The 26,159-nt window shown below is 42.8% G+C and overlaps 1 protein-coding gene across 6 annotated transcripts in view; it reads left to right on the top strand.

Moving 5' to 3' along the window:
* The window catches only part of myo1b (myosin IB), a 397,467-nt gene that overhangs the window by 149,137 nt on the left and 222,171 nt on the right, over positions 1-26,159 (top strand). For 5 of the 6 annotated variants that reach the window (XM_085985844.1, XM_085985845.1, XM_085985847.1 and 2 more), the window contains exon 4: positions 3,962-4,056. In XM_085985844.1, the coding sequence (XP_085841970.1) occupies positions 3,962-4,056 (95 nt within the window). Of the gene's footprint in view, positions 1-3,147; positions 3,257-3,961; positions 4,057-26,159 lie in introns of those variants that run through there. The other variant, XM_085985849.1, reaches the window with a different exon arrangement.

Genomic DNA, 26,159 nt, shown 5'->3' with positions numbered 1-26,159 from the left:
CACAATCTTCTGACCCAGAGTTGAAAGTGCTACTACTGAGCCACGATTGACACCCGCTAGAGAAGAAGAGATGACCCATGGAGCAGCAGATCCGGGTATCAGCATTCTACATTATGGAGTGGTAGGACATGGGACATAGCCACAGTCCCATCCATGCCAGCAGGTTTCTGGCGATCTGGGGGTTGGGGAAGGAGTCACAGAGCGGAATCAGGGCCTTGCGTACAGCTGGAGACAATTGGCACAAGTCACCTGGCTGCTTTCATGGATTTCTTATCACTTGGCTAATAACCAGTGGTATCAGAGGCCTGGGGCCAAGTTGCCTGCAAACCCTCCTGGTGAGGAGAAGGACCTTTAAAATAGATTTATTAGAGGCGAAGGATAATATTAAAAAATACTCTTCCTCTGTGCCACTTCCCCACCCCCAGTTAAATTGAGAAGGAGGCTTTAGAATTGGACCACAGATAATGCTGGGAGGTAAATCAACATTGCTGAACCAAGACTACTTCTGATTTTTATATTTATTTTGCTAAGACTGACTGGAGGCGTTACGAGTATAATTAATGTTCTTGGACCTTCTCATGGGAGCGGGATTAATTGTGGGATATTTGGTCGTTCAGCATAGAAACAGACTCCTTGTTGACAGTAGGGACTTATTATTAAAAGCCCATACAGTAGTTTGAAAAAACACATTGGGGAATGAGGCTGTAAATATACAACACAGCACGGTAATTAAATTGTGGATCTGATTCAGGGGCAGGCTCTCCAGATACTTTTTCCCCCCTTCCTTGTAGTCGCTGATTTATTGTACAACACTTCTGACAGTTAGGAATGTGCAAGATTCAAATACTTTCTTGACGTATGTTCAGGAATGCAGAAAAATGGCAATAGCACTGAACAAAATGCTACAGCTGTGTAGGCTGCTCAGCCTTTCTCTTATGTTTTCATCTTTTTCTTTCTGTTTCCTTTTTTGACTCGATGGCTGGGACTTCCCATCCTGCTTTGAGCTGGGTCAAGTTCTGCCATTTTGATGTTTGCCTCCTCCTGCCATTTCCTGCAGGTAGAGACCGAAAACATACAATATGCCAGCCTATTGTAAGTATGTACGAATGGGATCTAACCTATTACCTGTCACTAGCGCCAGGGATGCCTGTCCCTTGTGCCCACCATTTCTAGGGATAGCAAAGGCTCCATTTAAAGATTAAATGGTCCAAAGGCTTATTGCAGAATGATTAATTGCATAAGGTCACGCGCTTTTTGCAGTTATTTAAATAATCTCATCGGCCACTAGAGTGGATGCCTTCACCACAGTGCTGGGGAAGGCCTCCAAGGCCTTTTGCAGTCATTTTTCATGCCCTCTTCAGATGGATTATCCAGGAGGAAGCCGACCATAATGATAATGATCCCAAGGCCAACATCTTAGCCAGTCGAAGTCCCACCATGCCAAAGATGAGCCCCAATTCTGCTAAAGCAGAATATCTGGACCAATGTTTTTGGTTTCTTTAAGTATTTTGTTTGCATTTATTTGCTGTCTAAATACAAGAAATAATTAAAATATTTAATGTAAAAAAAAATTTCTACAGTTTGAAAATTTAGGGGATTCGAGATATGTTAGTGATTTACAATATTTTCTCATTTCATTCCCAGCGACCTTTACTGTGCATCACTTTCAAAATGGTGGGAAAGTTCATCCACCTCAACACTCCTTTTAAAGGATCTCATAATCTGCAAATCTTAACTATCAGAAAAATGTTAATGCCACATATAAGATGAGAAATTTAGGTTTGGGTGAAATCTGGAGAGTCATTGAGGTGGATAGTAGAATAGCTCACTTTGCAGAGTGCACTCACCCACTTCTAGCCCAGTGCAACTTTCCTGTCTGTTCTGGGCTTTCCAGAACTACAGGTATTTTCTTCGGACTCCTGCTGGCCTTTTTCTCCAGTTCCTGGTTTCTTGCTCTCATCTCTCCATCTCAATCTGCTGCTCCCTTCCTTCTAATATGAGTGTTTAAAATGTTATCTTACTTTTCAGTGCCCCCCATACTGATGAGGCTCTTAACTTTAAGAAAAAAAGTTCTGATTTCCATTCTAAAGATTAATTCAAATAATATAAATCTGTGTCTCCCATTCCTCGATTGTATAGGTCCACAGAGGTGGCAGTGAGTGGAACAGGGAATGTAAGTTAATTAAATCCCACTATCTGGGAAGACACTCTGAACCTCTACAGCTTCCCACAAACATGGAAAATTTGATTTTAATACTATGAGGTGGCTAACCTTCCAGTTAGGGCCACCATCTTCTCAGTGCTGCTGATGCTGGGACCAAATTACATTATTGACTAGCCTTATTTCCCATCGTCACAAAAAATGATGTAGGATAAAGGTTGCTGGGAGTGAGATGAGAAAATGTCCTTCGATCGTGCATACCTGTAATTGGCATATAACTCTTGCGGTGCCTTTGAGAGCTTGTGTCATTTTAAAATGGGAGGTTAGTTGCCTGTTTTTGGGATGGCAATTAAATTACTTTTAAGGTTCAATTCAGTTAGTACTTGAGGGGATTATGGCAGCGACAATAGGCAGAGCATCTGCTGCAATGTCATCTTTTGCACAGGGTGGATAATGGCAGCTTTGTACAGCAGTTTCTTCTAGTAAGTAAGTCTGCCCACACAATCCTCAACAAGGCAATGATCTAACTCCTTTAAAGGCAGGGTTCTACATTTCCAGCAATTAACTAGGTAGGACTGCTGGAATCTTTGCACTGAGTCGTGGAAAGTGCTGTTTAAGGATCTCGGTATCTGACTCCTTGAGTTGTTTGGTGGCTTAATGTGCCATCCAGTATGGAGCTGTGAAACAACAGACCAGGGGGGTCCCAGTTTGATTTCTGGTCTGTGCTAAATCAGCTGAATAGTAATGGGGGCATCAACAACTTGCCTTAGCACCCCTTGTCTCAGGAGGGGAAAAATCAGGTAGGGTTCTCACTTCTAATAACTAACCATTAATCACTTGCTGAGCAGTGCACAGGGGGTGAGGACAGGATTGGGCTCAACTATGATGCCTCAACAATCAATTAGCCTGTCTACACTCACATGTAAAGAATGGACATTTGATCGAGGTTACTGAAGGGATCCCGTGCCTGTTGAACAGAGTCACTGCCTTCGAAGATGGGAAGGAGGGTCGGCGTCTAGTTCTAGTTCAATCACATGCCCACGAGAAGATAACTACTTGGTCTCCCACATGAGAACTGTTGCTATGCTTAGAGAGGTATAGTATTGGAAAAACAAATTAAGAAAGGAAGTTGGCAGTGAGCGATTTGTTTGCTTGGTTGTGCAGCAGTGTGTGTGGCACTGTCATGCTGTCGGTTTAGTTGATTTCACCAATTTTTACCTTAATTTGTCACGTCTAATGGTTTTTGTATTAGCGTGTTATGTCTTAGAGGTTATACATAGTATGATATGTTAGTACATTGAGGCACTCTATTGTGATATATTGATATGTGTGATCTAACGTAACCTGGGCTCAGAAAACAAGAATATTCAAACTGCAGACATTTGCACAAATGCCACTGCTGCTAATTAGTTCAATAATTCTGGCCTCTTGCTCATCGCTCCACCATTGGTGGCTGTGCCTTCAGTTGCCAAGGCTTTAAGCTCTGGAATTCCCTCCTTAAACCTTTCTGCCTCTCTACCACTCCTCCTTTAAGGTGTTTCATAAAAGCTACCTCTTTGCCCAAGCTTTTGGTCAGCTGCCCTAATATCTCCTTATGTGGCTCAGTGTCAAATTCTGTTGTCTTGGGACGCTTTACTATGTTAAAGGCACTATATAAATGCAAGTTTTTGTTGTAGGTGACCTTCAAGGTTGCTTTTGACCAGTGCTGAACAGGACCTGTCAATTCTCCCCCTCTTCTGCAGACAAGTTAAAAGATTTTTTTTTAATTCAGATGTTATAACAGATGTATTATTTCCACAGCTACGCTTTAGCAGATGAAGCCTACAGATCTCTACGAGACCAGGATAAGGACCAATGTATACTTATCACCGGAGAAAGTGGAGCCGGCAAAACAGGTATTAATACATTGTATCTAGTAAATACCACAGAAAGTTCTGGCAGATTTAGCAGCAATTGGTTTCATCACTGTGACCAATGGTAGTGCAGCAGCCCATGAATTCATTCTGATTGGTGGCGTGCTTCAGTCCAATCAGCTGTGACTTACTGTTGGCCTGATAGAGGTCTTTAAAATGATGAAGGGGTTTGATTGGATACATGTACAGAAGATGTTTCCACTTGTGGGGAGTCCAAAACTAGGTGCCATAAATATAAGATAGTCACTAATAAATCCAGTTAGGTATTCAGGAGAAACTTTTTCACTCACAGATTGGTTAGAATGTGGAACTTGCTACTGCATGAAATAGTTGAGGTGAATAGCTTAGATGCATTTAAGGGGAAGCTAGATAAGTATATGAGGAAGAAAGGAATAGAAGGATATTTTTATGGGTGTATAAATTCCCTTCCCTCGAGCCACACCCTCTCTGCAGCCAAGGCTGGGTTGAGGAGCAATGGATCGAGGTTGCTTCTATTGAGTGTGGCAGTGACATGTGGATAATTTTCTTTTTAATTTCCTCTCCCCACCCCCTCCCATTGGCAGATGACTGTCCTCTGGTTAGTGTCTCTCAATGGTAGGGTGGCTGAGATCACTAAAACATTCCTAAGTTTATTTGGAGGCACTAAAAATGGGATAGGTTTGTACCGTGGGATGGAAGCTACTCTGAGTGCTTTTCATAAAGATTCTGTGCACATATTAAATGTTACAAAAATATTGAGAGTTGAAACACAGCGGCATAAGTTGTTTATTTGAAGTATCGGCAGAACTATGGGAAGCAGAGAACTCCATATTTTTATTTAGAACTGCAGGATATTCTTGAGTGCTTCGGAAACGTGGAAATGGGATTTGGCTTTAAAAAAGTTATCGTTATGTCAAATAAGAATTAAATAATAAAAGGAATATAAGTATAAAAAGGAATATAAGTATATAAAGCATTTTGTGTGGATTTTTGATTTACAGTGTACATAACATTTTTCATCAGTTAAGTATATTTGAAAATTATCCTCTCTTTAAGGGGGGATTAATCAAGACCGCTGGTTTATGGTGATTGAATAAGTCACATTACATTTTTATTACATGGGATTTTAGATTATTTTAATCAGGGTTTTGGGGATCATATTTTGAATTCTATCCATTTTCCCATGAAAACCACAAATCGTGATCTTGGAAATGATAAATATTGGTAAAGGTGTGTGTGTTACAAAGTTTCAATTCAGTGCTGCAATGAGAAAATGTGCATTGGGGATAGATTTTTGAATTTTCCTTTCAAATTTCCTCATTCTTGTTTTCTCCTCCTTTCTCTGCCAGTTCTCCCCACCCCACCCCCCGGCCCCTCAATTCCACCCTCTCTAATTCTCCCTCCTTCTCCATTGTTCCGTTGTTTCATTATAAATCCTGAAATCTCATTGGTTAAGGTGATACACTGTTAGCCCTGTTGTTGACGATGTCCGTTGGCCTCCCCGCACCATTACATTTCCAGCAAGTTACTCCACAAATTATATGCCAGCTGAAGGGTGCAAGATAAAGTCCAACCAACGAGGCACACCGTGAGATGCGCTGCTCCAGGAATATTTGGCCCATTGACTCTTTGCTGGACTATGGTTCAACTGGTTGGCAGATGTGCCTTCAGTTGTCCAGGCCCTAAGTTCTGGAATTCCCTCCCTAAACCTCTCCGCAACTATACTTCTCTCTCTTCCTTTAAGCTGCTCCTTGAAACCTATCTCTGTGACCAAACTTTTGGTCACCTGTCCTATTTTCTCCCTTTGTGGCTCTGTCAGTTTATTTTGTCTGATTACGCTCCTGTGAAGCACCTTGGGGCATTTTACTATGTTAAGGGTGCTATATAAATGCAAGTTGTTATTCGTGTCCTCTAGTATCTTGTCCTAATAGCCATTATTCACATGTGGACTTTGATAGTGATTGTCAGCAGGCTATTCAGCTGCCGGGGCCAGCACAGCCAAGCCTAATCTGATCCTATTCTATCCCGAGATTCAAACATGTGAACCTCCAGCATGAATCAGTACCCAAAAATGGTAATGTTAAGTATGTGTATTGTATTGAACAATTAACACAAAGACTTAAACGTATAACTCAAACAGGTCTTTACTGGTTGGAGGTAGGGACTATACATAGGTCTTTACTTCATGCCCACAGGCGGGAACTGAGGGGGATCAGTACCCACAGTACTATTTATACCCCTATGGCCAGGAGTGGTACTGCGTATCACTACGCCCAACAAGTAGTGCAGTCCTGTCCATAGGTTCAAAGTAGCACACATATTACATACACAACATTCCTCCATTCCTAGCTTTACAGTCATCTCCCCATTTAACATAACGTAATAACATATATACATATATAACTTCAGGTTTACATAACAGAATAACATAGATACATAGATAACTTCATGTCAAAACAGATCACAGATTCAGTCTCTGCGGAAAACAGTTCACAGATTCAATCTCTGTGGTGTAGTCGGTTCACGTTGCTGGAGTGACTCATTCAATAGTCCTTCCATGGATTTAACAGTTTGAACTTCCGAACTGAATTGGCTCCGTTCGGAGGGACCACGTGTGTGATCTGGTAGAGGTGATAATGGTTCAGATGGGTCATCTTCTGTTTTTACTTTTCCTTTTCTGCTTCTTGGAGACTCTCTGGGCTCCATTGTCAGCTGCCACAGCTGCCAGCTGCATGCGCAGTTCCTCCTTCTCTTCCTCCTGTTTCCGTCGTAGAGCCAGCTTCTCCCGATGTTCCGTAGACTTTTGGTGCTCCTCCATGATTTCTGCACTTTGGGAGTCGAAGTTACAAGCTGGGCAGGACAGGACATCGTAATATTCGGTGTCGTCCTGAGCTAGACCAGTGAGAGGGTCGTCTATTTCCTCCATACCCAGCTGGACGTTAGCCAGCTCTTGTTCCAAATCCAGACATCTTTCCTGAAGAGACTTCTTCATGTGTACCTCTGCATCCAGCTTTTTCTGGGCTTTCAGCAAGTCGTTTACTAGTGACCTCATTTGTGATTTTAATACTTCAACTTCCTTTGGAGATTGATTGATCGGACTATGCAATCCCTCTACCGGAGCAGCTGTTTCAGCGGTCTGTTGTTCTACGTTGACGTGAGTCAGCGTACTTTTGGCATCCAAGGGCTGCTCTGTTGCAGTCATCTCAGTCTGTGTTGCCACCTCAGCTCTTCCAATAACCTTTGAGAGCTCCGAACCCCTTTCGTTTGAATATTGAAGTTCATGTTCAAGTTTTTCCCATTTCAGAGTCCTGTCCTTCAGCATATGCAGGAGTTGGCTGACCGTTAACTCCTCTGACATCAGACGTTTTGTGTGCTCCTGCTCCATTTTCTCCATCAGCTGCTTCTGTTGTCTTTCCAGATTCTCCAACTCTATATCAAAGAACTCTTTCGTTGCATTCAACTCTTGCTCAAAACGGCGAAGCATTTGTTCTAATTGCTGTTGTAGTTTGAAATGGAGTTGAGTTCGAGCCCGGTGTCCCTCAGAAATGGGCACATCAGTAGACTTGCCAGACTCAGAATCCACAGTTAAACTATGTTGTTGTTGCTCAGTGGAATTCTGTGCTGAAACTTTGTCTTTTGCACCTGAGTTGGGCTTACCATCATCCGTTCCAGAGTCTGGGCCGACTATCTTCACCGAGTTCTCACTCGTTATTGTTTGTAGGAAATGCCAGTCCATATTCATTTTCCTAATCCACTCCCGTCCTAGTAGTGGAGGACCTCCTTCAGATATCACATATAAGTCCATTATTTGACTGTCTTCGCCCTTGTGGACCACTGCAACCTCTATTTTCCCGATGGGGTACACTCTTTGCCCCGTGTATGTTTTCAATATAATCCCCATATCCTGTAGGGGAATATGTTGGAATAACTTTCCGTAATCTTTCTTATTTATGACCGTCAATGCCGATCCAGTGTCCAATTCCAGTTTTACTTGGACTCCTTCTATCTGAAGAGTGACCCAAATTGTCTGGAGGTCTGCACCCTTACCAGCGTTGAGTACTCTTAAGCTAGCCAGTTCATTACTGCTAGCGTCTGAATCGGACTCCTGTTCGGTCACCTTGTGTACCTTTGCGTATTTTCCTTGCGGTGACTTCTTGTTGCTGGTCTTCTTCCCTGACCTGCATACTCTAGCTATATGTCCAAGCCTACCACAAGTTCTACATTCTTGGTTTTTAAACCAACACTGGTTCTGATCATGCGTTGTCTTTCCACAACGATAACATTTGCCAGAACTCACACCCAATTTGTGTGCACTGAGCTCCGGTGACCGTAGCTGCATTACTGCCGTGCCTCTCGCTGCGGCTTCGTGTGCTGCTGCCATAGTGACCGCCTTCTCAAGCGTCAGCTCATTCTCCTTGAGCAGTCGCTTTTGTGTATCCTGTTTAAATAAACCACACACAAATTTGTCTCGAAGTGCCTCTGTCAGTCCCGTTCCAAACTGGCAATATTTCGCTAATTTACGCAATTCCAGCAAATAATCAGCATTGCTTTCATGCTGTAGCTGCCTTCTGTCGTAAAATTTAAATCGTTCCGCTAGCATCAGCGGCGTGGGGTTTAGATGATCTTTCAGGACAGTAACAATCTCATCGAACGTCTTATCCGCCGGTTCATCTGGTGATAACAGGTGTTTCAATTGCCCGTATGTCTTCGCACCCATTAAATTTAATAATGTTAGTGCTTTATCAGCCTCACGAATTTTATTGGCCTTACAATAATTTTTAACTCGTTCAACATATATGGCCCAATCTTCGATGTCACTATCAAAGTTGCTAATATTCCCATGTTTAGGCATTGTAGTACTTTATCAGATTTGCAATTTCTCAGATTTTTTTTTTTTACTGTTATCCAAGATGGCGGCTTCCCGCTCTTGCCGTCGTCCTCCGCCCACAAAATGGCGGTTTTCCCGCGCTTCTCGTCGCTGACTTTCAGCCCGACTGCGGCTCTTATCTCCTGTGCGATCGCTGGTGCGCCGCCCGCCCGAAACGGTTCTCAGCCCTTATCACCAGTGCGATCGCTGGCCCGCTAAGTGCCTCCCGCTTGAAGCGGCTCCCGGCCTCTGGCTCACCCGCTCGGCGGCTCTTGCTCACTCCCTCCCGGGCTCTGGCTTACCCGCTCGCGCCCTCCCGGGCTCTGGCTTACCCACGAGGTTATGGAGGCTTCAGGGTCCTAATGCCTGTCGCTTCCAGTCGCTGGAAGCTGTCAGGATTTCTGCTGCCCTTCAGTTTTCAGTGGGGTGTTGAGGATTGGAACCTCTCTTCAACGCCCTGTCTTTGGACGAAGCCGCCGTGGAATAACTGCCGCAGGGTTCGAACCGACTCGTCGCCAGTGTTAAGTATGTGTATTGTATTGAACAATTAACACAAAGACTTAAACGTATAACTCAAACAGGTCTTTACTGGTTGGAGGTAGGGACTATACATAGGTCTTTACTTCATGCCCACAGGCGGGAACTGAGGGGGATCAGTACCCACAGTACTATTTATACCCCTATGGCCAGGAGTGGTACTGCGTATCACTACGCCCAACAAGTAGTGCAGTCCTGTCCATAGGTTCAAAGTAGCACACATATTACATACACAACAGGTAAGCCTGGCCGATTTTACCTAACCCAAAGGCACCGAGACTTAATATAATCACCCTCTATTGCTCCCCTGCCTGAGATTAGGTAATACAGCAGAGAGAGTGGCTCAAACCTGGAACTGTCCTGGTCTTTTTGGCTTACCAACTCACTGCCTTAACCAGCTGAATCATCAGGTTAGTTGATTTTCCCTCTCTCTAACAAGTTGTGGGATAGATATGCTGGTCAGCAGAAATATTACTGCTGATGCAGAACAGGCATGGGTTGACGGGAATTGATTTTTTTTCTGGCTCCCAACTGTAATTGCGCTGCATTTAATTTTCATCAAATTTTAGGCCAGAGTTAAGTACTCTCGCAAAGAATGTGTGAGAACTTTATTACCATATGTTCATTATTTGGAAAGCAGTCTGCACAATTTCCTATTTTTTCTAATGTAATAGTTCAGTGTTCACAGCCCGCCCACGTTTAGTGGATGTACAGGGAAGCCACATTGCCAGGAGGGAATTGTGCTTTTTTTAAATCCACAAACATGTAAGAAATATTTCTGTTAATAGAAAAACAGCTGGATATTGCCTCCAGATGACAGGAGACTGACTGTAAATGAAGCATTTACAGAAATTCAGTAGAACAGGAAGATTCTTGAGAAGAGGTGGAGTCCAAAGAGTGGCTTCTAGAATACTAACTTTCACACCAGTAGCATTTGTAACCTTCCTGATTACGGTCCAGTAACATCTGTGATTCTCTTGGATTCTGGTCTGAGTGTAAAAATGGCAAGTGTTAACCCAGAGAGAATGGAAAATACTAAGCTGTGAGCATCTTCGAAAGGAACTTTAAAAAAAAAATAGCTATGGCTAAATTTCAACACTTGCTCATCATTGTCCAATTAGGATTGATTCTTAAAGGACAACTAAAACGTAACCATAAGTGGGTGAAATATAAGGCCACTTGTGGTAAATATGTTTTGTATCCAGCACTACAGTATATTTAATTGTTTCTGGGAACACTGTGAAGCCAACTAAATTCCTACCCATTGTTACCTTCTTGAGAAAGATAACTGGGGAAAGGATTTTCCACCTGAATGAAATGGAGCCATTTACGTAGCTTTACAGCACAGAAACAGGCCATTCGGCCCAACTGGTCTATACCAGTGTTTCTGCTCCACACGAGCCTCCTGCCACCCCTCTTCATCTCCCCCTATCAGCGTATCCTTTGATTCCTTTCTCCCTCATGTGCTTATCTAGCTCCCCCTTAAATGCATTTGTGCCAGGGGTGGGCAATTTTTGGATTGGAGGGCCACTTAACAGTGAGCTGTTAAGGGCCGCACACCAACGTTCCCCTGAAGATGCGCGGCCACGCGGTCGCACACCAATCGCGAGATCCTGTGCAGGCTGCTCACCAGGTCCTGCCATTGGAAGCGATACTGCGCATGCAAATTTAAAGGGTCCACGCACACAAAAATTAGAAGGAACTTTGCATAAACAAACATAAATTTAGATAGTAGTCAAATACGATCTTAAATACACAAAATGTAGTGTAAAATAGCAAAATATTCCGTTATTAAATTAAATGATTGATCAATTAATTCCATGTTGTATTGAAAGTCTACGTGGCTCGAGTCCGCAGGGCCCTCCGACGTGAGAGGTGTTCTCTTTTTAGTGTGCTGAGTATGGGCGCCTGAGGCTTTGCAAGGCCTGAATTACAATCACATGCCATTACCTGGAGTCCTTGTGCTCCAGGTTCCACTCCTGTGTCTAAGATGGCGACGACAAACTCCCCTGCCATCGTACTCTGGGTACCGGGAGTGGCGCAAACCATTCTTTTTGCCATCTATATAGTATTGCATATGTAATTAGTAATATTGGAAAATAGTATTGTTTGAAAATGTATTCCTGCAATGATATATGTAAAAATCTCCTGAAGTAATAGAACTAGCATTATATGTGATAGTAATCAGATTGGCAGAATTAATGTCCTAGTGATTCTGAGTGTGTCTCAAAGCTGGGTGGGCGTGTGTGCTGTGAGGAGGATGTCATGAAACTCCAGTACAATTTGGACAGGTTAGGTGATTGGGCAGAAACATGGCAAATGCACTATAATGTGGGTAAATGTGAGGTTATCCACTTTGGTGGCAAAAACAGGAAGGCAGATTATTATTTGAATGGCAATAGATTGGGAGAAGGGGAAGTGCAAAGAGACTTGGGTGTTCTTGTGCACCAGTCACTGAAGGTAAGCATGCAGGTGCAGCAGGCGGTTAAGAAGGCAAATGGTATGTTGGCCTCCGTAGCAAGAGGGTTCGAGTACAGGAACAAGGATGTCTTGCTACAGTTGTACAGGGCCTTGGTGAGACCGCACCTTGAGTATTGTGTGCAGTATTGGTCGCCTTATCTGAGGAAGGACGTCCTTGCCATGGAAGGAGTGCAGCGAAGATTCACCAGGCTGATACCTGGGATGGCAGGAATGACGTATGAGGAGAGATTGTGTCGATTGGGCTTATACTCACTGGAGTTTAGAAGATTGAGAGGGGATCTCATCGAAACCTATAAAATTCTGTCAGGCCTGGACAGACTAGATGCTGGAAGGATGTTCCCGATGGTTGGGGAGTCCAGAACCAGGGGTCATAGTCTAAGGATAAGGGGTAAGCCATTTAGGACTGAAATGAGGAGGAATTTCTTCACCCAGAGAGTGGTGAACCTGTGGAATTCTCTGCCACAGAGGGCGGTGGAGGCCAGTTCATTAAATATATTCAAGAAAGAGTTGGATATATTTCTTAAGGCTAAAGGGATCAAGGGATATGGGGAGAAGGCAGGGACAGGGTACTGAATTTGGATGATCAGCCATGATCTCATTGAATGGCGGAGCAGGCTCGAAGGGCCGAATGGCCTACTCCTGCTCCTATCTTCTATGTTTCTATATTTGTAGGTTTACATTATAATACTTAAAAAAAATTAAATTGACAAAAAATATAATTTTATTCCTATTTGTAAAAGAACTGATTACTCACATTTGCTAATTATTGCCTTCCCTTTGCGTCGTTTAATGACTGGGTGATTAGTGTAGATATGATGCAAGGGATTGTTGTGCAACTTCTCTAACATAGAATTTTTTTGCAGTTTACTTTGTCATTGGATTATTTATCAAGGGGATTGTATATACATATAGTAAATCCATATCTGTTTTGGAGAGGAAAGACGCAGCACCAGTCTCTTTCTTCAGTAAAAGAGTTGCCGAGATGAGCAGCCATGACTCGACGGAAGAGAAACATCTAGTGAGCATGCGCGGCAGCAGCGACCCCACCAGCCAGCGATGAGCGGCGGATCTGACGGGTTTTAGAAAAGTGGTTCACGAAGCCAGAGTGGGAGTGAGCTTACAGGCAGTCGTTAGCCCGGCTCTGAGATGCAAAAGGAAAGCGGATCTGCATCAGACCTATAGCCGCAGTCCCGGCAGCTTTATTTTTTTTTATTGCCCTGGTTCAGGGTTGCAGCTACTCCCAGGCTGCAGTAAACCTGAGCGAGCGAGCTCTCCTTGGGGTCCCACTCTCGAGACTCAGACAAAAGTGCAGCCCGAGCTCCAGCAGGCTGGATAGAATGAACTGGCAGGCCAGAAGCGGCCTGCAGGCCATATTTTGCCCACCATTTATCTATGCTATTCACTTCAACTACTCCTTGTGGTAGCAAGTTCCACATTCTTACCACTCTTTGGGTTAAGAAAATTCTTGTGTATTCAGGTCCTTTTGAATTTTCCCTGTTAAGATCTTCTGCATAAGCAAAGCACCTGAGGTACAATGCAGTTTGAGGACATTTGACTGTTGAACTAATGGTTCAAAATCCTGACATGAACCTGGAGGAAGTTGAAGAAGAAATTCAAATTGAAACATTTGAATTTTGGAGAGCTGAACAGTTGGCATATTGAAATCTGCAGTCTAGATACAGATCCTTTCCCTCCCCCAAGTGTGCATGAGCTTAGAGATATAATAATTAACATGTGTCTTTGTTGCAAACGGGAACCACTGCACAAAGCTAATATTCTGGGACTAATAAATATTTGCATGATGAGATACATAAAGTGCGTTACTCACAAAGTTGGAAATAGTTACAAGAGGACTTCCTGCCTTGTGCAGGAAATGTTGGAAAGAGAAACATCTTGGCCTCGGCTAAGTTGCCTCTCAACAAAAGGCCGCAGCGGCGTGACCTACTTGTCAACTCCCAGGTGGGTTGCACACAGTTTCCTGTCTGGTAATATTATTCAGCTCAACAAAAATGGAGCAATATGGGAACCGATGTGTTGGCAAAGCCAAAATTATAATTTAGGTTTAGCTGTTTTTGAGCTGAAAATAGGAACTTTTTGCTCTGCCCAAAAAATAAACCGGCAGGACCAGCATTTATTGAGTTTATACAGCTTGACCACAGAGAAAATGGCTTGTTGATATTTTTAGTCATTTACGTTACACTTATTACGAGCTTGAGAGAAACAAATTTGATTTAATGCTACAAACTACAGAAGGAAATGTAGTTCTTCAGTTGTGAAAAATGCTACTCTTCCTGCATGACTCATGTTACCGATTATATGAAGCTAGACAAGAATTGACTTCGTCTAGCTAGTGCTGAAATGGGTAGATCAGCAAGTAAATTAGGAGTGCTTCCTGACTCAATGCAAGGCCATTGTTACCGTTCAAATTGGCAGGATTCTCCCATTTTTTTGTTGGTACTAAATATATGTAGCAGCACTCTGTGAGGCAAAGGCAATTTGCAAACTCAGATTATTTTTTCTTCTTGTCTACCCTACCCCTTGAAATAGTGCTGCAAAATGTTATCCCCCTAAAGATGGGAAGAAGCAAATCCACATTCATGTGATCTGTCAAGTGCTAACTTGTTCGGTTTGTTTCGTCATTACACGATCCTTGTGCTGGTGATGCTCAGGTCACCATAGATATACCATAGTGGTGAGGTGGCACCACTGTTGTTGTGCAAGAAAAATGTTAGGCCGATTTCCAAATGATCAGGATTGCTGCCTGTTATTTGTATTATTTTCTTGACATAGAAATCCCTACCTTTTGTGGAGATGGGGAAAACTTGGTCCTCTATCGTGATAGGTGATGTGCATCAGAATGAAAACGATGACACTGCACACCTGTACCAGCCGAGTACGCAATTTAAAATGAGCTTTCATTTAGATAGCTTTTTTAACATCATAAAACTTCCTACTGTGCACAGTTCTGGTCTCCACATTACAGAAGGATTCAGAGGCACTGGAGAAGGTGCAAAAAAAATGAATTGCAAGGATGATACCAGAACTGAGAGGTTGTAACTATCAGGAAAGCCTGAACAGGCTGGGGCTCTTTCCTCTAGAAAAGAGAGAGCTGAGGGGTGACCTGATCGAGGTCTTTAAAATGATGAGGGCGTTTGATAGGGTAGATGTAGCGATGTTTCCACTTGTGGGAGAGTCCAAAACTAGGTGTCATAAATATAAGATAGTCACTAATAAATCCAATAAGGAATTCAGGAGAAACTTGTTTACTCAGAGTGGTTAGAATGTGGAACTTGCTACCACACGTATTAGTTGAGGCAAATAGCAGAGATGCATTTAAGGGGAAGCTAGATAAGTACATAAGGGAAAAAGGAATCGAAGGATATGCTGATAGGGTGAGATGAATTAGGGTGAGAGGAGGCTTGTGTGGAGCATAAACACCGGCATAGACCAATTGGGCCGAATGGCCTGTTTCTGTGCTGTAAATTCTATATAATTCACAAAAGTAAGAATGGACATCAAGCAGCAAAGGAAGTTTTAGAGGAGGTGACTGAATTCATGGTCAAAGAGGTAGATTTTGAGGAAGCTTTTGAAAGGGGGGAGGAAGAGAGGTTGAGCAAGAGTGTTTTAGAATGTGGGGCTAAAATGGCAACTACAGGTGAAGCGTGGGGAGAGGATGCAAAGGAGGTCAGAATTTGAAGATGATAGGTACACAGTAGTGTGCACGAAGCTTTTGGCACCCGTCACAAAATCCTTACTGTTGATACAGATTCCATCCTCCTCGGCAGCCTCTGTCTCAGGCTGAACCAGGCTATTCACAACCTCACCTTCCTATTTGATCTGGCACTGTGCTTCCAATCCCATATCCTCTCCAGCACAAAGGCCACCTACTTCCACCTCTATTGGCCACTTGTGCCCCTGCCTCAGCTCTGCCTGTACCTCAATCCGTCTGCTGCCGAAGCCCTCATTCATACCTTTGCCACCTCCAGTGTCAATTATTCCATTGCTCTCCTGGCTGGATCTAATCTAATCCCACCAATTCACAGATGCCCGAACCATCTCCTCCCATTCTCCAAAGTATTCTCTCCCTCCAACCTGCCCCTCCTGCCACCCCCCCCCACCCCCATCAAATACACAGAGGCCTTTCCTCCCTGTAACCACCACCCCCCCCCCCCAAATCAAATACACAGGGGCCTTTCCTCCCTGTAACCGCCCCCCCCATCAAATACACAGGGGCCTTTCCTCCCTGTAACCGCCCCCCCCATCAAATACACAGGGGCCTTTCCTCCCTGTAACCACCACCCCCCCCCCCCCCCAAATCAAATACACAGGGGCCTTTCCTCCCTGTAACCACCCCCCCCATCAAATACACAGGGGCCTTTCCTCCCTGTAACCACCCCCCCCCATCAAATACACAGGGGCCTTTCCTCCCTGTAACCACCCCCCCCCATCAAATACACAGGGGCCTTTCCTCCCCGTAACCACCCCCCCCCCCCCATCAAATACACAGGGGACTTTCCTCCCTGTAACCATCCCCCCATCAAATACACAGGGGCCTTTCCTCCCTGTAACCACCCCCCCCCCCCCCCAATCAAATACACAGGGGCCTTTCCTCCCTGTAACCACCCCCCCCATCAAATACACAGGGGCCTTTCCTCCCTGTAACCACCCCCCCCCCCATCAAATACACAGGGGCCTTTCCTCCCTGTAACCACCCCCCCCCCCATCAAATACACAGCGGCCTTTCCTCCCCGTAACCACCCCCCCATCAAATACACAGGGGCCTTTCCTCCCCGTAACCACCCCCCATCAAATACACAGGGGCCTTTCCTCCCCGTAACCACCCCCCCCATCAAATACACAGGGGCCTTTCCTCCCTGTAACCCCCCCCCCATCAAATACACAGGGGCCTTTCCTCCCCGTAACCACCCCCCTCCATCAAATACACAGGGGCCTTTCCTCCCTGTAACCCCCCCCATCAAATACACAGGGGCCTTTCCTCCCCGTAACCACCCCCCTCCATCAAATACACAGGGGCCTTTCCTCCCTGTAACCAGCCCCCCCCCCCCCATCAAATACACAGTGGCCTTTCCTCCCTGTAACCATCTCCCCCCGCCCCCCCCCCCCCATCAAATACACAGTGGCCTTGCCTCTCTGTAACCTGTCCCCTTTCAGTTCACACTGGCACTCTTTTCTCCTTTCTTAATTTTTGCCACTCCAGAAATAAAATACTGCTGTGGATGATAGTTTTGTGAAATTTTTTATCCAGCAAAACTATTGCAAGAATTCCCACCCACAGCAGCATTTCCTTCCCAAAGCAGCAGAAGGTCAAAGTGGACAAGAGCGCAAAGGGGTGAATGGGGAGCAAAGCTAATTTTCGGTGCTCTAGGTAGTTCAAAAGCATGTGTGAATGCTACGCCCATAAGGGCAGTGGAATGTAAAATTACACATTCCGCTAATTTAGGGAATGACACTGGGACCTTCAGATCTGTTTTGCTTCGCACTACTCTATAGGCCATTGAGGAAGTTTCGACTTTACTTTCAATGTTTTACATACTCTTGGTTTCCTATTCCCAGGAATGCAACCAGTGCTATTTTAACTGCCTATGAAATAAAGTTAACTATCCTTGTAGCTGAAGGACTCCATGACCTTCGGTTTGTGCTGGAATGTTCCCCAACACTGATAAATCAGAGCAAACGGTCTACCTGGGTACCGTGTGAACGATCTATGATTCTAATATAAAACCCAAGGAGAGATGTGTACTTCAGTTAATCTCATGTCCAAAACTGAAATATTTCAGTGGAAAAAACTATTATTAGCAGTGTTTAAAAATGAATGTTAACTGCACAAATTGGGAATCTTCACTCTGGGGTGCAACTCAGCTAAAATTAAGCACACATTGTTACATATACGAATTGATGATTGTTGCTGGATTGAAGGATGAGATACCTATGTTTGTGTGATCTTATTATTCAGAGAATAAGACAAAGATAAATAAAGAAAAGGAGGGATTGCAATAATGTAGCTTTTCCCCCCCATAGACACGATGATGTCCCATTGTGCTTGTGAGGATTCTGCTGTTTGTGATGTTTAATATCGTCCCACTCTCAGCCAAAGCACAAAGCTCATTTTCACATAAGCCGCCTGCCACGTGGGTGGGGATAAGATTGGTGTTAAGTGGGGAACAAATGACTGTACCATACACATGAATTTCTCCGTTGTTTGCTACCTTCGCCCCTGATTGAGTATTGTTTGATGATTTGGAATGTCATTCTTTGAAGCAGTTGGTTTTGAACGTTGAAGGAAAACTGCAGCATCTAAAGAGTCTATTTTATGCACCGGGCACTCCTCCAATATCTAGTTGTTGGCACTAATTCATTTTTTATCATTTCATCTGCACAGTATGGTTTCCACTTGCTGATATCAGCCATTAACTGCTCTGGAGAGCCCATTACCAGCCATGTGTCATCGGGTAATCTTTTACTGCTCGCTGCTTGCTGCTGCTTGAAGTGCAAGGGGAAAGTAGAAATGTCAATGTCGGGATTATTCAGTTATTAGAGTTTATAAAGAGCAGGCTTTGCCAACAATTAAAGAGGAGGATAGCAAAATACTGCAGATGCTGGAAATCCAAAATAACAACAGAAAATGCTGGAAAAACTCAGCAGGCCAGGCAACATCCGTGGAGAGAAATTAGATTCGACGTTTCGGGTCTAACCCTTTTTCAAAACTGGAAAGGAAATGAAATCGATCGAAAGGCAGGGCTGGGAGAGAACAAAAGAAGTGAAGAGACATTAAGAGGTATTCAAAACGAGACGAGATGGTGATAGGACTAGTGGAGACAAGAGACGGCTCAGATTAGGTGTGGAATGTTCTGGCAGAATGAGAGACAGCTGCCATGTGGGAGAGAAAAAAAGGAAAGGGGGGAGGGAGAAACCAAAACAAAGGGGTGGATGAAAAATATAAGTAAAAATTAAAGAGGAGGTTTTTGTGTTAATGAGCATTCTACACTGAGAAGTAAATTGATATTAAAAGCTGTTGGAGCTGATGAGTGATGCAAATCACATGGCTGTTCAGTGTATTAAACCTGCAGTATCCCTCTTCAAATATTTCAAAACGTAAAGCCAGTTATTTTCCGACAGGCGCCTAGTTCAAATGAAGCCTAAGTGAATAGAAATGCTTGCATTTCCAAATGCACAAGATTATGTTAGATGTGAGGGGGTGTGGGCGTGAATGTGGAGGAGAAATAAGGGTGACAAGGAAATCCATCAATATATACAGGCAGCAGCAGTAAGCAGTGTAATGGTGTGACTTGGCGATATCTCCACACTGTCAAAAGGTCATAATAAATCGAAAATATTCATATTGAGATTTGTATTTACTATGTGCTTGAAATTAATTAAACAAATTAATGAAGTGCCAGGAGTTGAAAATCAGAGGAATGTTCCACTTTATGTTTGATCAGTAGAGTTAATATCCAAAGAGAACAATTTTTTAAAATTAAAGTTGTTCTTTGGGTACAACAGCAATATTACTTCTAATTGGAAGCAAATAAAACTAAGAAGCACAGGCATGTAGATTCATTTACAGGTACTCTCAGGGCTTTGGGGTGTGGTGTGCAATAGACTTCTTTAGCTCTAAATATTGCCCTCCTAGCTTTATACTATCCAAATTTTGCTTGTTAACCTTTTAGGAGGCGGGCGGGGGATTGTTTTAACTGTTGCATGCAAAAATCTATGGTCACTTGTCCAATGCCAGCCAAGAACATTGGTCCAGTAGCTGCACACCGTCAAGTGACTGATTTCCTTGCCCCTTCTAATGTAATCTTGTCCATTTGGAAATGCATGCATTTCTATTCACTTAGGCTTCATTTGAATTAGGCATCTGTCAGAAAATAATTGGCGGTTGGGCTTTACATTTTGAAATATTTGAGAAGGGAATATTGTAAGGTTTAATACACTGAAGAGCCATGTGATTTGCATCACTCGTCACAAGACTGAAGAATGGGAGTGGCAGCATTTTTCTAGAGCTTTGTATCCTGTTGCACTATTTATAAATTGCCTTGTCATAAAAATGTTACAAAGTACAAGTAGAACAGAACGGCTTTTCATTGGCACAATGCGACTTTTTCAAGAGTTTTTTTCAACTACACCTCCAGGCCAAATGTTCAGAATAGCATCAACTTTGTTAAAATGATCTGCTGATTATGGTGTGACCTGCCTGCCTGTCTGGGAGTAGTTTATCTTTTTTAATCACTGGAGTTCTATTTGCTGCAGTCTTTCTTAATTTGAAAACTTTCCCCTCTAATTTACTCAAAAATCTAATCTAAACCCAGACTGAGTCTACAAGAAGGGTTTTGAAGTAAATTTGTGGTGCTTGGCTACTGTCAGATCTTGGGCAAAATAGTCATTCAACTTCCCTGAAGCTTATGTTACTTTTTCTTCTGTATACACAAATGTAACTGTCGCCTAAATGGAAGTGGTTAGTTGTACAAGACTTTGAATGTTTATTGTTGGCTTAAATGAATGACCTCCAGGAATTGGTGTGAAGTTTAGAATTCTTTGGACATGATATTAAAGATTGCCCAACTCGTGAGGGCAATGCTTTAAATTGGTGCCCTCATTGTCGGGCAAGTATTGTTTTTTATTTGGAAGGGAGAGGATATTATATTATAATTGTAAGATTGGCGAGGTGGACAACAAGGAATATTTTGCGACAAAGTGATGATTGTGTTTCAGGAACAACCAAAAGGAAGCAGTCGAAGGTTTTGTGGTTGATTTGTTAGCAGAATGCATTCTTGGGTCCAGTGCTCTGTTTATAATTTCATATAAATTATTCATGCACAAAAATGTGTTCTGTGTGTCCACAATCAGAAAAGTACAGACTGTTATGATTTGAACTCCTACCAAATACTTTTTTTTTTGTGTGCTCAATATAAAAAGTTTGCTTCTGAACCCAGGCAAGCCCTTGTTCCCCATGAACCAAAACCTGACCTTATTCACAAAGTAATCTCTGCTTCTGGGTTACTGGGTGAACAATGAGCCCTTTTTAACCATTGCTATACACATTGCAAACAGTGAGGATTAGCTAAGTAACTCCTAGCCTTTCCTCCAAAATCAGCTGAAAATAACATACGAATCGACCAAAGGATTCAGGCTGAAAATTACAAATTTGTTTCTATTAAGGGACAGATAACAGACAGAAGCAAAATGGATTAATTGGCAGAATGCGTACAGTACTTTAAACCAGGTTCAATACAATAAAAATCCTGATGCCATAGCAATTCTCATAACCTTAGCCTACATGTCCATGAAGAAAAACTTTGACATGAGAGAGGTGAATTTGTGTATCTCCAGCCCATAGAGCATGATAGCAAGTAGGGAACTGAAGAGTAAATCTACTGACACAAAAGCAAAATACTGCAGATGCTGGAAATCTGAAATAAAAGAGAAAATGCTAGAAATGCTCAGCAGATCAGGCAGCATCTGTAGCGAGAGAGAGAGAAATAGAGTTAACATTTCAAGACGATGACTTGTTGTCAGAATAAATCTGCCGACCTGGGTACAAACTTCTTATCCCTATGATCAAGGCTGTGACAAAATATGATAGTCAAATAGCGTTCACAGATAATCAAAGCCACTGTGCAACAGGTATTGCACTGAAAGGCCTGACAGCAAGTCAGATTTTTCACCAATAACAAGGTGGTGGCTCTAATACCTGACTGAGACAAGTCATCCATCTCAAGGACGAAGCTGAACTGCAGGTCTGGTAGACAGGACCTAGAGCAAATACTATGGCATTTTTCAGCCAGGTGAACAATATTAGAAATTTCTATCACCATGGGGAACTTGGCATCCACGACCATTTCTCAGGCAGTGAGACTAACTCAGTCCTAAATGACATCTAGGTCTGCTTAAACAATCACATTATTTTTGTCTTGATGGGTGACTGCCTACAAGCACTCAGCATCAATAGGGATGAGTCATTTCCTTTTGGGAACTGCAGCTGGTCTTTGTGAAGTGTTCCCAGAAATACTTTCCCACCAGACGGACATAGAAGACACTTGTTATAATACTGACAAGCTATAAATTCTCAATAAATCAATCTACCATGTAGATTTTTATGATCTACACTAAAATGGATGCTTCGGGTCTGGCTATGAGTGTTAGTGGTCAGATAATTTAAGAAAATCTATGCAGTAACACATCTGAAAGATGAAATACGAATTTGTACCTGCAGTAAGCCTTTCGCTAAAATTATCAACAGGAGGAATTTTACCTAGCCAGTTTTTAATCACTATTGTCACTTGTGGGCCAAACTGAAAACAATAAGTGTTGAATCATCGTTACAATTTTGTACAGAATTATTATAGGAATATAATTGTTGCAATTTGAACTTCTTCCCAATACTTGTGTTCGTAGCAAAAAGCATTTTTCATAAGCAGTCCTGCATTTCCCATGAACTGAAATTGAACCCTTGTGTGTATATATATATATATGTGACATAAATGGATAGAGTGCCAGTAGATTAACAATTACTTTTTCTACAGTGTTAAGCACCAGAGTCCACCTGGGCTCCCACCAATCTCTCAATAGTCCAAAAGGCAGTAAATACCACATTATCAGACTAACTTTTAGGGTATCCTAATAGTTGAATTTATTTAGAAGTGAGATAATTGCACAGAAGCAGAAACAAACAGCAAGACACCTGTAATATAATATTTGACTTGATGTATAAACTGTTTCTGAACAATGAAAAATCCTGAATCTTAAGGACTTCTGATCAGTAACCTTTGAACTGAGTCACTGATGAATCTCATCATGACAAAGACTCCACCCAGTCCCTTTTTTGGTATGTGAAAGCGGGCAGTCAAAATGGGGGGGGGGGGGGGGGGGGGTGCTAAAAAGCTTATACTATTATCCAGATATCTTCCTTTCTTTGATTGGAGTCAAACTCCTTTGAAGAACAGACTGTGAGTAATTGGGATTGTTACGTGTGTTAAACTTGATGTATTCCCCAGTGGAAACTCTTCTATATTAATATGATAGCAAAATACTGCGGATGCTGGAAATCCGAAATAACAACAGAAAACGCTGGAAAAACTCAGCAGGCCAGGGCAGCATCCGTGGAGAGAGAAACGGAGTTAACGTTTCAGGTCAAAGACCCTTCGTCAGAACTGGAACAAAAGCAGGAAGAGGGATAGATTTTAAAGCAAGTGTTAATATCCCCACACACCAATTAACTGATGAAGACTGGCAATAATGTTACTTTGGGGAGCTGGTGAGGCCGAATGGCACCATTGAATTTTAGATATCTCTGGACAGTTTTTAAAAAATATTGTTTGAATCCTCCGATCTGCCACCACAAGTGTTTCACCTCAGTCACAGCCAACTGAAGTCAGTTTTAAAATGCATTGTTCTGAATTATCTAAAGTCATATTGAAATGATATAATATATGAACTGTCCTGTTTGAGGGTTGACTAAGCTCTGGTAGTAAGTTGCAAGTAATTTGTTATCAATTTCTTGGAGTTTGTAACATAGTACATGTGAACGCATGTGGTAAGAGGCCTATCATCCAGGCTTGGAATGAATAGGAAATAAAAACAGGTTATGCACAGCAAGCCAATCAGCATCTGAAAGAGGAAGATAACGTAATGGTACAAGTGTGACCCTTCATCAGAATGCTTACAAAGGGTTACGCCCAAAATGTTAACCTTTCTCTTTCAAATGCTGAATGTGCATTTCTATTACATTTTGTTTCTATTTCAGATTTACAGCATTTATATTTTTTGCTTTTTAGGTCTTAAATTAAAGGGACACTGAAAAGCTCAAACAATAAAGCTCATAATCCCATATCTTGAACAATTAACTTATAGTTAACATTGAAATCAATCCTGAAATAGATCACTGCTTCTTCAGTTGACTTCTATTTGTTTTGAGTGGCACAAATCTGACTGCATACATGATGCATAAACTTTACAATGAATATTGGACTCTGGGCTAGAATTTGGAGAAGAAATTGTCAAATCAGTATTGAGAAATTTCAAGTAATGCTCGAGTTTTTCCACAACATTTCAGCACAAATAACTGTTTGATTAAAAAAAACCACTTTGCTCCCCTTCCCCGGCCCCACCCCACACCCACCACGTTATGATACCTTATGCTGGGACTGTTTTATGTCAAATATGATTGGCAAGAAAATAGATGTGTTGGAACTACGACTGTTACTAAACAAGCTAATGCAAGCGTCTGGTGTGGTTGGTAACAGTTGTTCTCTAAAACAAAATTATTAGTCAAATTGATTAAAAAACCATGGGCTAAATTTTGCTACACCAGCACTGACACTAGCAGTGCCAAATGAAGGGCATTTGTGCAAAATAGCTGTTGCCAGAGCTCCTCCAGCACTCCCAGAACGGGTGACTGATGTACATCAGGGCAGAGTCTCGGCTCTGCCAACTTGTCTTTCAGGTTCCCCTTCCATGAGTGCAAATAAAACTGGTAGAGATGACTCCAGGTAGCTTTGCGATGGAACTAAAAGCAGATTAGAAGTTTAAAAAAAAAACTAAAGAAATGATAAACTGCTCCGTGAAGTAACAGAAAAATTTCTATTCCCCCCCGGCCCTCAATTTTATTCTACATTACTCGCCGTCCTTCATGAGGGCACTCACTCATGTTAGGCTGCAGAAGCACAGGCGCTGGCCACCTACAAGTATAAGAACATAAGAAGTAGGAGCAGGAGTAGGCCATACGGCCCTTCGGGCCTGCTCCGCCATTCAATAGGATCATGGCTGATCCGAACTTAGACTCACGTCCACTTCCCTGCCCTCTCCCCATAACCCCTTATTCCCTTATCAGCTAGGAAACTGTCTATCTCCGTTTTAAATTTATTTAATGTCGCAGCTTCCACAACTCTGAGGTAGCAAATTCCATAGATTTACTACCCTCTGAGTGAAGAAGTTTCTCCTCATCTCAGTTTTGAAAGGGCATCCCCTTATTCTAAGATTATGCCCCCTAGTTCTAGTCTCGCCCATCAGTGGAAACATCCTCACCGCATCCACCCGATCAAGCCCCCTCACAATCTTTTATGTTTCGATAAGATCGCCTCTCATTCTTCTGAATTCCAATGAGTAGAGTCCCAACCTACTCAACCTTTCCTCATAAGTCAACCCCCTCATCTCCGGAATCAACCGAGTGAACCTTCTCTGAACTGCCTCGAGAGCAAGTATATCTTTTCTTAAATATGGAAACCAAAACTGTACGCAGTATTCCAGGTGTGGCCTCACCAGTACCCTGTATAACTGCAGCAAGACTTCCCTGCTTTTATACTCCATCCCCCTTGCAATAAAAGCCAAGATTCCATTGGCCTTCCTGATCACCTGCTGTACCTGCGTACTAACCTTCTGTGTTTCATGTACCAGGACCCCCAGATCACTTTGTACTGTAACACTTTGCAGTTTCTCTCCATTTAGATAATAACTTGCTCTTTGACTTTTTTCTGCCAAAGTGCATAACCTCACACTTTCCAACATTATATTCCATCTGCCAAATTTTTGCCCACTCACTCAGCCTGTCTATGTCCTTTTGCAGGTTTTTTATGTCCTCCTCACTCACTGCTTTCCCTTCTATCTTTGTATCGTCGGCAAACTTGGATGCGTGTACTCTGTCCCTTCCTCCAAATCATTAATATAGATTGTAAAGAGTTGGGGTCCCAGCACCGACCCCTGCGGAACACCACTAGTTACTGATTGTGTGGTATCTTGAGGTGGCCCTAGATGGAGACGGACACCGGTTAACTCCTTAACATGGTTTAATCAACCCTTGCACATAAAAGCTTCTGCCATGAGGCAGCAAAAACAAAGAGTACAACCAGTACAGATCAGACTTAACTCAGGAGAGCAATTGCCACAGCACCACCTGGTGGATCAGGTTACTCATAACCTCCCAGGTTACTACACTCCCCCTTAAGATTGCCGTATGCAATTCTTAAACAATAACCCTTACTAGGTACTACGTTTTAATTAACCAGTATGCTCTAACCATGGTTAACCCCTGACTAACTTAACAGGTTTGTATAAGTCTTTCTGGTTGCTTGCGAATCCTTTGTGGTGGATTCTCAGATTCATTCGCACTTGAGATTGGAGTAGTCTCTGATGTTGGTTTTACTCTGTCCCGCTGTGGCCTGGCAGTACCAGTGTCCACTGGCACCTTATAAGCCGTGCTGGGTCC

This window comes from Somniosus microcephalus, chromosome 4 (genome assembly GCF_052327205.1).
Source record: "Somniosus microcephalus isolate GS21.2 chromosome 4, FLI_Smic_1.0, whole genome shotgun sequence".
Lineage (NCBI taxonomy): Eukaryota > Metazoa > Chordata > Chondrichthyes > Squaliformes > Somniosidae > Somniosus > Somniosus microcephalus.
This window is presented reverse-complemented; position numbering and strand designations above follow the sequence as displayed.